At 39.5% G+C, this 16,605-nt stretch overlaps 1 protein-coding gene across 1 annotated transcript; it reads right to left on the bottom strand.

Annotated features, from left to right (window-relative positions):
• Positions 1-2,031, bottom strand: LOC124138944. Its single transcript, XM_046505858.2, has 2 exons — positions 1,930-2,031; positions 1-1,360 (listed from the first exon to the last, which is right to left on the bottom strand). Exon 2 carries the CDS (start codon positions 1,348-1,350, stop codon positions 145-147), a length of 1,206 nt encoding a protein of 401 aa, XP_046361814.2. The 5' UTR covers positions 1,351-1,360; positions 1,930-2,031; the 3' UTR covers positions 1-144.
• Between the last annotated feature and the right edge of the window lie 14,574 nt (positions 2,032-16,605).

Here is a 16,605-nt window from a genome sequence, read left to right as displayed (position 1 = left end):
ACTATGACACAAGAACTTGCAAAACTGATTGCATACTATACCATATTGAAGTAATGTACCAGTAAACAATTATCACATTTCTGTTTAATGAGTATTTATCAAGATGACACACCATGATGACATGGTTCAAGTAATGGTCCAAAGTCACCAGACTCTCGGTACAGAGGCATTAGCCATGTTATGTTTCATAAGTTTTCTCTTTGCATCACATAAAAAAAGAGAACCCCTGAAATTTGATAATAGACAGCAAACAGTCCAAATTTGATTTACAGATCCTACAATGGTTAATGGAATTATGCCATCAAAAATATGGTATTCCTTCACTCTTCTGATTGCTCTCTCCACATGTATACGTAGTCTGGATATTTCCTGTGTGATTGCTACATCCTTTCTAGTAAACTGATAATCATTTGATTTTGAGAGAAAGGGGGGGATAATCAAGTGAGCACCAGTAGACTGAAGAAGATCATCAATCAAAAACCCTTTGTCAGCCATAACTCCATCGCCTACCTCTAACAATGACAAGAGACCACTCTGTTTGGTTATTTCCTTATCAGAAATACATCCTTCATAAAGTGAACTGATAAAAGTAATTGGCCCATGGGGAGCAATACCAATCAATGCTTTCATAGTGGTGTGGGTTTTATAATGCGAAAACATTTCTGAATTGACAACCCTAGAGGTTGGCGTTTGACATTTCAATTCAGTACAGTCAACAATAATCCGTGTTGCAGGATAGCAACATTTAAATTCTGGTGGCATTCTTTCATTTATCATTTCTCTAGAGGGCCAAATGCATACACATCCAAGCAAAAAATACAGATAATTGGCCCATGTAATAGTTATTCTACAAATAGTTGAAACACTGACATTAAACAGATGTGCCAAGTGTGTTTCAGGGTAACCTTGTCTTACTCTAATGAGAAACACAAATAATTGGTCAAACAATGACAAAGAACATGGAAATCCACAGTGTAGTTTGTCTACATCAGTGCCTCTCTGAAACTGTGTCCAGGTTTGCATCTTTGAAGCAGTAGGATAGAGCCACTGAAAAAAATGATCTAGCTCATTGAAATCAGCAAAACCTGTATAAAAATTGATGTCCACAGGACTGGTAGCGAAACGCCTTATAGAAAATAATTTTGCAGACTGAACATTTACATAATTTTGTAAGCGTTTTATCTCTGCATGTGCAGAAGCTAATTTTTCTTCAGTTGTGGCGTGTTGTTTCTCATGGTAATCATGATCTGCTGTTGGGTGGGGGGTAGACGTTTGGGTCGGGTCACTGGCCGTAGTCGAAGCCAGATCTGCAGTGTCAGCCGGTGTAGGCATTGTTGGTACGCAGTCCATGCTATCCAACCTGAAAAGTGTAAGTCACGGAACATTTCATATTCCCTCGTAAATAAAGCATATCCTAGAATAGTAATTTTGGTACCATAAAATATATTATCAGGGATGTGAACAGGTTTTCCCTCAAAAAGAGGAAAACTTTTGGGGGGTTGACATAAATATTTTATTATTTTGATTGCATTTTAAGCAATTGGGTGCATTTTGGACAACACTCACACAAAGAAATGTAATAAGTCAATGACAAAAGTCTAGTCAAGTCAAATAAACAAAGATGGCGGATGCAGTAAAATTTCGAAGTTAAATCAATACTTTTAAAAAATCGGACATAGCTTCCGCGCACCTGGCTACCCGCCAGGTCTGGGAGCAATACTGCCATTATAATAACAATAACATATTTATACATTATTATAATCATAATACATTTACAGTGTCACACACTGTACAGTACATGCACTGGAATAGAAATGAATGATTTAATAAAATATTAATGTCATGACAAATTATGATTACAACTATTTTAGTGAACTGTATATTATATGTAATAATTGATATGATAATAAGAGATAGTCAAATCAATACCTTCTGTCCTGGACCTTGTTGGTTGGTCTACTCTTGGTGGCACTGTTCCATGTAAAAATACATGGAACAGCTCCTGGAACAAGCCTCTTTTTGTGCCCTCCCAGACCTATTTTAATTTCACATTGCTTGAAGTGGTTGGAGCATACAAAAGTAAAATTGCGACCAATCTGAAACAAACAAATTAACATCAATAAACATATTTAACAATGTTATTAAGTTTCTATTATTCAAAATAGTGAAGCTGTAAAAAAACATATATGTAGATAACCATTATTACAAAATCTATGGCCATAAAATGTTAAAAGTAGCAAACATAAGGTAGAAGTTACCTGTATATTACCTTAATGTATGAACATTTTCAGTACAAGGATTGCTGAAAATAACCCTGACTTGCAGGATAGTAAAAGGACCATAACCATAACATTTCATTAACCTATAGTATCCTTTAATCAAAATAATATTTACATTTTTTTCAGGCAGCCATAGAGACAGACATGCTTAGTCAATATAGATCTATGAGCCTAGGACCCAAACCACAAATATTTATTACATAACTATTTCTCAAGTATAAGGTCGACTATTGTGTCAGTGTTACTTACTGGCATTGCATTCAAATAAATCTTTCCCCAGATTATCAACATTTAAATAAATAATACATTTTTTACATAACATTAGGTTTGCCGTCTGTTTATATCAACCCATTTACTGATCGTGTGATGATGTTGTCAAGAGCTCATCGGTGACGAATGGCTCGAAATATTGAAGTAAATTTTGAAATTACATGTAAACAATTATTATTTTACCTAGAACATGATGTTCTTGTCATTTTTTAGTGAAATATAATTTTGTGGTATCATTGTATACAACAAATTAGTCGGACTTCTTGTGAACTGACGATAAACATTTTTCGTGATTCTACACATGTACCACTAGACAGACAGGCTGCTTACCTGGAAGGAGTTGCTCACATCTCGACGTATGGCTGCGATCCATTTCCTCCGGAGATGCTTGTCTTTAGGAAAATTGAAAAAAGACAATTCCGAAGAAGCTGCTTTTCTCCGATCGCTCGTACAGAATGGGACCGAACAGTGAGCCATTACTTCCTGTGTGTTGACACTACCTGCAGAAGCAGCGATGCTCTCCAAGCCTCGCTTTCAAACCGGAAGTACCGAAGTGTGAAAAAGGTCAATAGATAGCGCTAAGCCTTACGGGTCCTGCCCGGGGATTAGAGGGGATACGCTGAATGTTAGCTGTATTCATTACACGGACAAAGGGGGTAGAATAGACTCATTCCAGCTATATGACGGCGGTCTGTAAATAATCGAGTCTGGGCCATACAATCCAGTGATTGATATCATGAGTATCAATGAACGCAATAGGATCTAAATATCAACATATATCATTTTCTTTAATCATTTTACATGCAGTTTATAAACATGTTATTCGTGCGATTTAATTGCACTCAATCCGGAATTGACAAACTGCATAAGCAAAAATATATGCATATATTTTATAGAACTAAACAACTGGAAACGCGCCCCCTGTTATTTTGTCCGTGAGGTTTGAAAACCTGTTGGGGCCCTCAATCTATAGTATAGAAACCGAAACATGTGATATTCCTGAATGAGTAAATATGGACAACACTCACGACAGTTTAGAAAGTTGTAGACATAATCACATTGCGTGTATTATTGTACGTGACTGAAGTAGTTTATCTTTTGGAGATAAGTCATTCTTCTAAATCAACAACCTAAATCCATTCATCTCAGTTGTGTGTACAGCTGTTCCTCACGCAGAGGATCATTCACCTTCTTAAGATAACAAATGAGTTTGATAGTAATGATTCTGTCCTTTTTGGAAAAATATCCTCAATCGTCGTTGTTTCAAACATTTATTTACAAACATTATGTTGCAATTGGGTATACAATCCTCCCTGGTTTAAATGCTACCTTGGGTATAATGCCATATGTCCAGCTGGGCGAACGGTCGCTGTATAAGAGAGTAGTGTATGCGACATGGTGCCATAGACTGGTAAGGTGTTCCTAAAAGTGACCGTCATGACCCCAACGTGACTTCCTGTGACGAGATTGTCAATGGCGTGTATATACTTGCGCGAATGACCTCTACAATCCTTCTCCTCATGCCTTCAGTGAAACGTTTAATGCGTTCTTTGGGCAGGTTTTTCCCAGGCTCGGTGCAATGCTTGTGTGAGTTCCTGTTCTCCGACAAGTGGATCTGACAGGTAGGGTGCTTGATCACCTTTCTTGGCCTCCCACCTGAGTTGATTTCTCATCACAATGTTCGTAATGACAATTGTCCGTGGGACATCCAGTCCCCTTCAGAAAGTACTTATGGCAAAGTGTTGTCGCCTAACTAATGTTGGTAACCGATCTCACGACAACAGCTTTGAAGGACATTCATGCATTAATCATGCCTGATGTTCGCCCCCTCTCACCGTCAGATAATTCCCTACGAGCCATGTTAAAAAAGAAAAAGAATTAAAATAAGAAATCGTACGTCAACTGAAAGTGCATCTTCGTGAAACAGGTACGTGCTTTACGCGTCAGAACCGCTAGCAAACATTCCCACCTTAGATATTCATAACTGGTATTGTCATTAACAAAATAATTGTACCAATGACATTCACGGTCGCACGATAGCGGTTAACCTTTTTCAAGCTGTGCTTATTTTTTCCTGGTGTATATGCCTCTCGCTTTACCTAATTACCCCTTAGTCCGTATTTGGTAGTAACATTTGTACATGTGGCGTAGGTGTCGAATCGCCACCCTGAGGAACAGGTTAAAAGACCCGAACAGGTACAGCATTTGAAGCCCATTGGATGTGCTCTCCTCCGGGATATTGTGTGAACAGTCCTATTCACTCATCCTGAAGAACAATAAAGGCATGTCTTTCATAAAGCAGTACACCAAATCTCACCGCCTTTCAAGCCTATTTTCGTACGGTTTATCAAATGTGAAAAAGACATAACATGTCATGATGGCGCTGTAAATATACCAATATTGTCAGATCGGGCGTTTTGTAACTGTGTGAAACCGAAACGCTTGTCACCAAGTGTCATCCCCACCATTAAGACATATCTTTTAATCTTCTTCGTCTCTGGCACGGAAGCTCCACGTCCTTCACAGGATGTTGTCAACTTTGATAAGTAAGCACGTCTTTGAAATCTCAAGATAGGTTTCAAATTGACAGTCTTGATACATCAATGTTTTTGTATCACAGAGATTGTATCCAAATGTAGGGACGTGGTGTTGTATGGACGTGGTGTAAAATATTAACGTTTCTTATGTTGGCTTCATTATTTAGTTTTGGATATCATATGTATACAGTAATTATATCAACCATATCATGGATAAATAGTGAGTGAGTGAGTGAGTATGGATTTACGCCGCTTTTAGCAATATTCCAGCAATATCCCGGCGGGGATAAATAGTCAGAAAATATTGCCAGGAACAGTTATTAGGGATGATCTTGATGTAGAACTCATAGCTCAAAGTGGATAGACCCACTCTTTCAGAAATAAACAAAATAGATTATCATGGATCCGTTTGCAATTCTTCAAATTCTAATTTAATTTATATACTTACGAGTAATAATTATGACGCAGCCCACCGTTGGGATGGTGATGTTCGTGCCAGATAACGACACTCACAATGCAGGTGTATCAGCATGCATTCTGTATTTCAGTGTGATGCAATCCGCTGTACAAACAACGCAATAACAGGGTCTTTTTATATATAATCGATTGTTTCATATTTGTGTTCGTATTATTGAAGAATACCGACTGTTAAAATGAAATTGGAAACAAAAGAAAATGCTTGTGTTCCAACCTAATAGCTATTATCAAGACATGCTACGATATTCGAGAAACGAGGCGGCTTTGAAACAGTTTGTCGCTTCAACCCCTTAAAAAATGTTACGAGTGTCGGGTTCCAACAAGCAACATGACTTCAACAGATGACGTTATCCAAGAATAGCATATCTTGGAACATACTTGTTCAAATATATTCAATTCAATTCTTTATTCATGTACATGTACATGTGTAGGCCAGCGGCCCATGGTACAATATTTGGTCCATCATTAACATTTATAGGCTTAGTGTTTGGAGTCTAACATTCATAGCATGGTATATAAAAGTTGCAACATTTCTAATAACAGTTTCATTGTTTACCGCCATAAGCATATTGAATTTAGCAAGAGTAGGATGTACAAAATACTTCTGTGGTAAATACTGAAGACGAAGTTCATCATAAGCGTTACAAATTAATAAAAAATGATATTCATTCTCGACATATCTTTGGTTGCAACTATTGCACAATCTCTGCTCTCGTGGAGTATTAACGTATCTACCAGTCTCAATGTGGAGAGTGTGGGAGCTACAACGAAACTGGGCTAGTGCAACACGAAATTTGTTGACAGTGATAGCAGACAAATACAACTCTAGACTAAATGAATTTTTGAAAAGTGTATAATGGAACATTTTAGAACTATTTGCTAAAGACCAATGCCAGTCCTGTTTCAGCAAATTTTAACCGATCTTCATATTCGGAAATAAATGATTCGGGGCAAATAACATATTGGTTCTCCCATATATATCCAAATCCAAGGCTGTATAAAAGAGTTTTGACTTTTGTAGCCCAATTAGTTTTACCATGTGTGGCTAGCTGAAATAACATATCATAACTTTTCTTGGGATATCGTGAATTTGGGAGGGACATAAGTTTACACCAATATTTTATACAGCGTTTATACGCAGAAATGTACAGTGGGTATCTTCCTAACTCTCCTCGCACAACATGATTGGGAGTAGACGTTTTAACACCTAGCAGACGTTTACAAGCAAGTACATGGATACTTTCTATTTCTTTGCAGTTTTCAAAACTCCACATTTCAGCCCCATATAACATAATTGGAGCAATTTTAGTATCGAATATTTTAAAAAATAGTTTCAGTGGAATAGGTTTAAGTGATGAAAGGGAGTTTAGAACCGAGAACAATACCCGTTTAGCCTGTAATGAAGCATTGTAAGTATGTTTCGACCATGATAAATTCTTTGAAAATACAACTCCCAAATATTTGTACGATGATACACATTCCAACTGACAACCACTGAAATACCATTTCTCAGATATATTAGCATCCTGAATTAGCATGTGAATCCTCAAAGACATGTTCAAACACATATATGTGAATGAAAAAAACAATCTTCACATGAATACTTCTGGCGGAAGAAACTCACGACCTCATTTGTGACTAAACAAACCCATGTTTATGCATACTTATGGCGGAAGAAACTCACGACCTTATTTGTGACTAAACAAACCCATGTTCACATACATACTTATGTTGGAAGAAACTTACGACCTTATTTGTGACTAAACAAACCCATGTTCACATGCATACTTATGGCGGAAGAAACCCACGACCTTATTTGTGACTAAAGAAAACCCATGTTGAAATTCATAATTATTACTTATGGCGGAAGAAACTCTCGACCTTATTTGTGACTAAACAAACCAATGTTCACATATATTCTTATGGCGGGAGAAACTCACGACCTTATTTGTGACTAAACAAACCCATGTTCACATGCATATTTATGGCGGAAGAAACTCACGACCTTATTTGTGACTAAACAAACCCATGTTCACATATATACTTATGGCGGAAGAAACTCACGACCTTATTTGTGACTAAACAAACCCATGTTCATGCATACTTATGGCGGAAGAAACTGACGACCTTATTTGTGACTTAACAAACCCATGTTCACATATATACTTGTGGCGGAAGAAACTGACGACCTTATTTGTGACTAAACAAACCCATGTTCACGTATATACTTATGATGGAAGAAATTCTCGGCCTTTTGGTGACTGAACAAAACCATTGTAGACACAATTTTTATGGATAACAACTTCTTTAATACTGTAAAAAGCGTCGTTTCGGTATAGATCCTTGTACCGTTGTCAAGCAATACTGAATGAGGGACATAGTGCAGAATACATTTAGTGGGTGGAGGATTAACAGTAACAACAATTGCATGCATAAGTGGGATAACACAGGTAGGTGTTGACAACAAGGGGATAATGCTGTCACAACACGATGGACAGAGAACACATAGGTGGGTGCCAATTGGACATGAAGCCAATTAAACAGGATAAGTGATTATTGCTTGATGAGTTCATTGTAGGCGGATGGGATGAAATAGCCTTGATCTCTGTTGATTGATGGCTTGTGGCGGCGAATGTGGATTGCTTCTGTTAGTTTTCTTTTGGTGAAATCATGGAGGTTGTTGGGGAGGATTTGGATGTTGTTCCAGTTGATGTTGTGATTAGGACAGTTGCTGATAGGGTCCGAGATGGCTGATTTACAGTCGGATTCAATGGTGGAAGTTTTGTGCTCTTTCATTCTGGTGTTGATCGGGCGGGATGTTTCACCTACGTAAGATTGTCCACAGTTGCAGTCAATTTTGTAAACTACACCAGTAGGCTCTTTGGGTTTGGTTGTGTTCCTGCCGTTGGCTGTTAGTAGGGGCTTGAGGGAGTTGGAGCTGGTGAAGTGGGTGTCGATGTTGGCTTGCTGTTTGAGGAGGCGGTTGATGATGTGGGAGGCTTTTCCTATGAACGGGAGGGCGATGCGGATTGGCGTTTATTCGGGTTTAAGGGTCGCAGGTCTGGGCTGGCTATTACAAGGTTATTTCATCCCATCCGCCTACTATAAACTCATCAAGCAAAAATCACTTATCCTGTTTAACTGTCTTCATGTCCCATTGGCCTCCACCTATGTGTTCTCTGTCCATCGTGTTGTGACAGTATTACAACCTTTTTCAAGACCTACCTATGTTATCCCACTCATGTATGCAAGTGTTGTTACTGTTAATCCTACACCTACTATATGTATTCTGTACTATGTCCCTCAGTGCGTCAACTTCTAAGTGATGCCTATCAAACAATTTAAGCAAACCCATGTTCACATACTTACTTATGATGGAAGAAATTCTCGGCCTTTTGGTGACTAAACAAACCCATGTTCACATATATACTTATGATGGAAGACATTCTCGGCCTTTTGGTGACTAAACAATCCCATGTTCACATATATACTTATGATGGAAGAAATTCTCGGCCTTTTGGTGACTAAACAAACCCATGTTCACATATATACTTATGATGGAAGAAATTTTCGGCCTTTTGGTGACTAAACAAACCCATGTTCACATATATACTTATGATGGAAGAAATTCTCGGCCTTTTGGTGACTAAACAAACCCATGTTCACATATATACTTATGATGGAAGAAATTCTCGGCCTTTTGGTGACTAAACAAACCCATGTTCACATATATACTTATGATGGAAGAAATTCTCGGCCTTTTGGTGACTAAACAAACCCATGTTCACATATATACTTATGATGGAAGAAATTCTCGGCCTTTTAGTGACTAAACAATCCCATGTTCACATATATACTTATGATGGAAGAAATTCTCGGCCTTTTGGTGACTAAACAAACCCATGTTCACATATATACTTATGATGGAAGACACTTACGACCTCATGTGTGACTAAACAAACCCATGTTCACATACATACTTATTGCGGAAGAAACTCACGACCTTATATGTGACTAAACAAACCAATGTTCACATATATACTTATTGAGGAAGAAACTCACGACCTTATTTGTGACTAAACAAACCCAAGTTCACATATATACTTATTGCGGAAGAAACTCACGACCTTATTTGTGACTAAACAAACCCATGTTCACATATATACTTATAGCGGAAGAAACTGACGACCTTATTTGTGACTAAACAAACCCAAGTTCACATACATACTTACTCACGACCTGTTTTTCGGATTGAACAAATTAATGTTCAAATATATACTTATGACGGAAGAATCACGGTCTGATTTGTGTCTTAACAAACCCATGTTCATACCCACACATATACATTTGACTTTCAGTCACTTGGGCTAAAAATGAATGCTGGAGGCTAAAAATTAAAACAGAAATATGAGACATTTTTTTAACCAAGCCATTGTGTCTTGGTACAAGTAAGAAGGGTGAATGTTTACGGGAAATACACACATAAGTAAAAATGTTACTTGTTTAATGTATCTCGAGGTATTTTCAGAAATAGGTGGGTTTTTTTTCTTTTTACGAGTTTGAGAAAGCCGTCTTGCCTCCCTCGATTACCGACGATTACTTACATCACGACCACCATCTGATATCGTTAAAAACGCTCAACAAGTCACCTCCTCTGGTTAACACACCTAAGCTGGAAATAAAAGAACCTCGTCACCCGTTTCATAATTAGATGGATACACAAAGACTCTACACAAGTTTCCCTTTATTTTGAACATTATTGCAAAAGCTCGACTTTGGGGTCTACATTTCACATTTAAGGTACAATCAAGCATGCGTTTCTACGTAGATTTCAATGATCGTCATACGACGCTTGCTCAAAACTAGTTTGGTCAAAGTTTGGTCTTTTGAAGCATCATCAAATCTTTCAAATGTTTTATGGCAGATATGTGAAGGGGATTTTCCAAATTTGACGCATCAGTGACAAACATTATGTCCGATGCAATTCCCTATTTTGTCTTGGTCTCTTGTTTTTGTCAGGTGAACAATTGCATTGTTTTGCATGTGTTTGTGAAGGGTGCCTCCGGGTGGGGCAGAATACGCTTACATTTTAGCGAACACCTTGTATCTTATTCTAATGCAGATGCTAATGATATAGTCGCAATCGTACAATGGTTCATACGTAACATATTCTTATCTCACCTATCTCACGCATGTTAATATTTCGTCATTGGTAGTAACATTTCTCCTTTTGATACAAACTTTACACATACTTACGAAAGTTGTAAAGCTGAAAAGTTAATCAACACCTGATCGTTACACTTCAGACGATAACCATAAAGTTAACCTCTGAAGTTAACCCAGACGAACACGCTACACATCTGAAAACCTTACATTAGCGTTACATATCTGTAGCATGTGTGGTTTATCTACTTGATGTGTAACACACTTGTTGGGCGTATTTATCGGAATTGTAACGTCCATGTGTGTGATAACTTGTCAGATGGGTAGCGTGCATGTTTGGGTGTACGCATGAGATGTGTAGCATGCATGTGGGTGTACGCATCAGATGTGTAGCGTGCATGTGTGGGTGTACGCATGAGATGTGTAGCATGCATGTGTGGGTGTACCCATCAGATGTGTAGTGTGCATGTGTGGGTGTACGCATCAGATGTGTAACGTGCATGTGTGGGTGTACGCATTAGATGTGTTGCGTGCATGTGTGGGTGTACCCATCAGATGTGTAGCGTGCATGTGTGGGTGTACGCATCAGATGTGTAACGTGCATGTGTGGGTGTACGCATTAGATGTGTAGCGTGCATGTGTGGGTGTACGCATCAGATGTGTAACGTGCATGTGTGGGTGTACGCATTAGATGTGTTGCGTGCATGTGTGGGTGTACCCATCAGATGTGTAGCGTGCATGTGGGGGTGTACGCATCAGATGTGTAAGGATCACGAGTGGGTTAACTTTCCGATGTGTATCACCAGTGTGTGGGTTATCGGATATGTAATATACATGAGTTTATTAACTTCCGATATCAGCCCATCTACCTCGAAGTTCTTATGCGTCTTTCAATTGATGAAAACATAATGTTCATGGAATATAAAAAATGGAAATGCCTCTGTAATATGTTGGCTAAGAAGGTTTTAACAGATTTGTATGAAGCTTCCCTACCCAATTAAAGGTCATCTATTGCCCTTGTAATATTTCTTGTGTAGTTTAGATGAGGGGTAAATGGAAGATCGTTACAATCGTCACGTGAATGGGAGTCAGATTGATTCAATAAGCTTTCAAAATATGAAAACCGTACTTCAGTTTATATGATATTTTGTGGTGAATTACTTTGCAGAGATTTCTTGAGAGTATCCTCAGATCTTTTACTGTCACTATTTAGCAGTCTCATTTATAACTCTCATTCAGCCAAATATAATATTACAGCTAATTTACGTCTTTTCACAAAGATTTCTTCTTAGCACAGTCTATATCAAACCTTATTGGCTGGCGTACGTTGTCTATATGACCATGAACAAATAGCACTGCATTTTCACCACAGTGTTTTAACATATCCTATAATTTGGGACAGCATTGCTAACATTTCTTTGTAAGAAATTAAAATTCTTCAAACATTTGCTTGCATGAGATGCTACACATATATTATTGGCGAGAAGAAATATGTCCAGAAAGACGTCTAAATCTAGGGAACGCAGTAACTGAGACAGGATCAGAATTACAATTAGCTTTCTTTTCTATAGTTCTTCATGAAACAGTTAATAGGTGCATGGTTTGTCTCGGTCTTTGGAGGAACTAGCGTATCAACACTATCAGGGAATACATCTGTTGAATTCATGAAACAGAGGTAAAATTACTTGAACTATCCGAAAGTGGTCTCCCATTTACTATGGGCACCAAGTAACATACATATATCGAGGAAACCTGTTCTATAATTATTCAGACACACGTCAAAATGGAGGTCGAGGAAAAACCTATATTGTCAGGTAGACATATTACCGTTGCTGAATTTGAGGATCCATTGAAACTATTATTCATGTACATTTACAGATGAATAAGGTTCTAAATTCTGATCTTAAGGAACAAAGAACTGACATTGTCAGAGAAAATTTAGAGCTAATTGAGGAGGATTTCACCAAATTCAAACAGAGACTAGCAACGGGTGATGAAACATGGGTCTACCACTATGATCTCGAGTTAAAACGTCAATCCATGAAATGGCACCGTTCCACTTTTCCGTCACCAAAGAAATTCAAGTCTTCAGGAACAGTGAAGAAAGCTATGGCCACTGTATTCTGGGATGCAAAGCGTGTGATCCTTGTTGAGTCGAAATACGTTTACCGGTGCCTTCTATGCTGATTGGCTTTATCGCCAGAGAGATTCTATCAAGGAAAAGCGGCGAGGAATGTTGATTGCTGGCGTTCTACAACTTCATGACAATGCCTCTTCTCACACCTCTCGACTTGCAAAAGTTGCTGTGCGTCAATGTGGGTTCGAAAAGCTACCTCACCCTCCATACTCGTCAGACCTAGCACCAAGTGATTTCCACCCGTTTCCTAAACTGAAAGCACACCTTCTTTGAAAGCGCTATCAAGACAACGGTGAGCTCAAAGCTGCAGTGAATCGGTTTGTTTTTCAAGATGGCAGAAAACTTCTTCCTGACAGGAATTGAAAAGCTTTGCTATCGACATGAGCAGTGTATTGCAAAGCAGGGAGATTATGATGAAAATAAAATTCAAAACACTTTCACAATTGTTGGTTTTGTTTGTTAGGCTCAGAACGTTTTGACCAGCTCTCTTATGAGCTAATCATTCTTCGAACGTGTTAATTCCATTGTCCTTCACATTCCCTTAAAGTGATGTTGTTCAATATTCCAGTTATTTGACGAGTCCTGTAAATAATCTGGACACGAACCGAACCTGACCACCCGATCGTACAACAGGAACAGGTGATCAAATCTGACCTGGAATGCACTCGGGAACATTTACGATACGATACAGAGACACAGCACAAATTATAAATAAAAGAACTCTGTATTCACTGACAGCCAGACAGGAATGTGACATTGGTTTGGGGTAAATAAAATGTGGCTATTTCTTACCCTTACTGACCGCCTCCGTGGTCAAGTGGTAGAGCGTCCGCCCGGAGAGCGGAAGGTCCGAGGTTCGATCCCCGGCCGCGTCATACCAAAAGACGTTAAAAGATGGTACTCGGCATTAAAATGTCTGGCGCTCGGCATTAAAGGGCTAAAATATGGACTGGTCGGTTCGGAGTCAGTATACTGTGTCTGAGCGGGGTATCCATGTTAAACTGCGGCATGGTATCTCAGTGAGCTAGCACTAAAATCGGCATCAGTCCGGACGTGTATCTACATGCATATCTACAGCTATGCATTATCCCACTCTTCGCATTTCACGGTTTCCAAAGGTCGAGAGCGCGAAAATGCTCCTGACAGAAAAATTCAGACATATACGAGTATCACCTCCACCAAACATGGGGAGCCAGCTTCTCAATGCCATTCACATATCAGCTCTCCTCGACTGGCTCCATGATGCAAGACTTCGAGCATGTAGACTCATTTGTGCCGCCCTGCTCATGCAACGCCAAGTGCAGTGGAGAATTAGACCCTTTGGGTTCATGTCACACATTTTATAGTGGAATAACAATTTCTTAAAGTACTAGTAATTATTTGGGTTGAGTCCCGTCCGGGATTCGAACCCACATTGCTAGAGTGGGGCATCTAATCACCAGCACACAAAGTCAGCGTTTTATCCAACTCAGCCACCGAGGCTTCCACAAAAATGAAAATTCCGATAACTGGTAGTCTAGATCACCTACATTGTGTACCCCTCTGACAAGTGCAAATTGGCACGGCTCACATGGCCGAAAGCGTTGAATACACAATGCCATTTAGAAAATGGTAAAATGTAACAAATGTTATATTTGGGATAACACTTTCTTAGTAAGGTAAATGTTCTAGCACTTATTTGTGTTGAGTCCCCCGTCCGTGATTTGAACCCACACTGCCAGAATGAGACTCCTAATTGCCGGCACACAAAGTCAGCGATCTAACCAACTCAGCCACCGAGGCTTCCACAAAAATTAATCTTGGGTCCACTTGAGACGTATGCTGTTCAAGATTATTGCGTGATTTATTTGATTGAACAGTTTGACTATGGCACAGGACGACGTTGAGAACGTTATGAAGAACCAATCGTCTTTGTGCATGATCGTTTGATGTTGGAAGTGTGATGGTTTGGGGTGACAACTTCATAATAAAAGATCATTACCTTTGCAGTTCCACCAGACATGAATCAACAAGATATTGCTTATCTTCATCCTACGCGTGTCACTCCAGATAGTATTCTGCAGGACAATATTTAATTATTGCCATACCCCTCGCCTATAGAATATTAGGAACACCTGGTGCACAGTCATCGAAGCGCCTCAATTCGCTGTGCAGATTTTCCGCCCAAGGCACGCCAGAAGCCTATGATCGTGGGATCGAATCCCGGCTCTCTCTGATTATGTTTCTCGGTTTGTCAGCACCATACCCGTGATCATGGGTTTCACCAATGTGGTAAATGTCTGAGACCTGCATCATTTCGGGTTTTTCCTCCAACACCAAGGTGACACACCGTGATATAACTGGAATACCCTTCAAAGCGCGTTCAACCAAACTCACTCACTCACTCACGCCATATGTGGTATGTGATCTATCTATCTATCTACAAGTATTAATTAAAAACAGTGGTAAGGTGTTACCGAGGTGTTCCTGAACTACACCCATGTGAGTTATGGTATGTGTTTTGGGATGTGTGGCATTAAATTTTCAGTGTTTGTGTGTGTGTGGGTGGGTGATGTGTGTGTTGTGGAACAAGGGACTCGCCGTGTGTAGATTGGAATGTTGCGTTATTTGGATACGCTATAATTTATTGTAGGATAGATTTGTATTGTGTTGTTCAGAGTTGGATAAGTTATGTGTTGTTGTGTTGTTATGTGTGGTGCGTTGTGGAGTAAGCTTTGTGTCGTGTGCCGATTGTGTGATAAGCTTGTGCGGTATGTTTATTTTGCGATTGATAGGTCTGGACTGTCGTCATTGACCATACGTACTCAGTATATCATTCGTTGACTTGAAATTTCATAAAATATTCGAATAACGTTAGACGTGGACATGGAGGCTTGTGTGCGAGTGCGAGTGCGTGTGTTGGTACGGTTGGGGTGTGTAGGAAGTCTTAAATAGTTAATCGATGCACCGCTCAGAATCTTATAACGCTGGGTACTATTGCTGCTTGCACTGTTACAATGATGTGGAGAGGGTGTGGGTGTGAATTATGAAAGATAAGGGTTGGGAAGTGAGTGACTACGTCAGATGAGGATGCTATGAGGGCGAGGGTGTGGTTGAGGATGAGGATGAGGATGCAATAAGGATGAAAGGGTCTGCGGTTGAAGATGAAATTGGGTGAAATTGGATTGAGGTTGATGGATTGAAACGGGGTTGAGGATGAGTGAGTGAGTTGGGTTTAACGCCGCTTTGAACAGTATTCCAGTTATATCACGGTGTGTCAGCTTTTTGTGGGAGGAAAGCCCCAAGTGATGCAGGTCTCAGACGTTTACCACTTTGGTGAAACCCACGAGCACGGGTGTGGTGCTGACAAACCTAGATGCATAATCGGGGCGACCCGGGATTCGAACCCACTATCATAAGTTTCTGGCATGCCCAAGGGACGCAACTCTGCACAGCTAATTGCGGCGCCTTCCATGACTGAGCCATCCGTGCCCCTCGATTGAAGATGAAGGGCTGCAATGTCTGAAACATCATTGTTATGTTCTCACCTCCCCAATGTTATCTTATATGTTAACTACAGTAAACTAAGAAGCGAACGATTTGTGTACATTTCGCAACACTTTATGGTTGATGGTTGAGGCGATGCTCCATGGTGGATGCTCACATCGAGACAAACTTGAATCCCATATCAGCCTCTTATATATATCAGCTATGATCGCACCACCCTTCTGACATCAAATAAAGACAAAGTTTGAGACTTAGG

This window comes from Haliotis rufescens, unplaced genomic scaffold (assembly GCF_023055435.1).
Source record: "Haliotis rufescens isolate VD_foot unplaced genomic scaffold, xgHalRufe1.0.p SCAF_19, whole genome shotgun sequence".
NCBI lineage: Eukaryota > Metazoa > Mollusca > Gastropoda > Lepetellida > Haliotidae > Haliotis > Haliotis rufescens.
The sequence above is the reverse complement of the archived record's forward strand: the minus strand, read 5'-3'. Positions and strand labels throughout refer to the sequence as shown.

Bases quoted from the DNA above. Each gene is read 5' to 3' on its own strand.
- LOC124138944 (XM_046505858.2), bottom strand. From the start codon at position 1,350: ATGGACTGCGTACCAACAATGCCTACACCGGCTGACACTGCAGATCTG.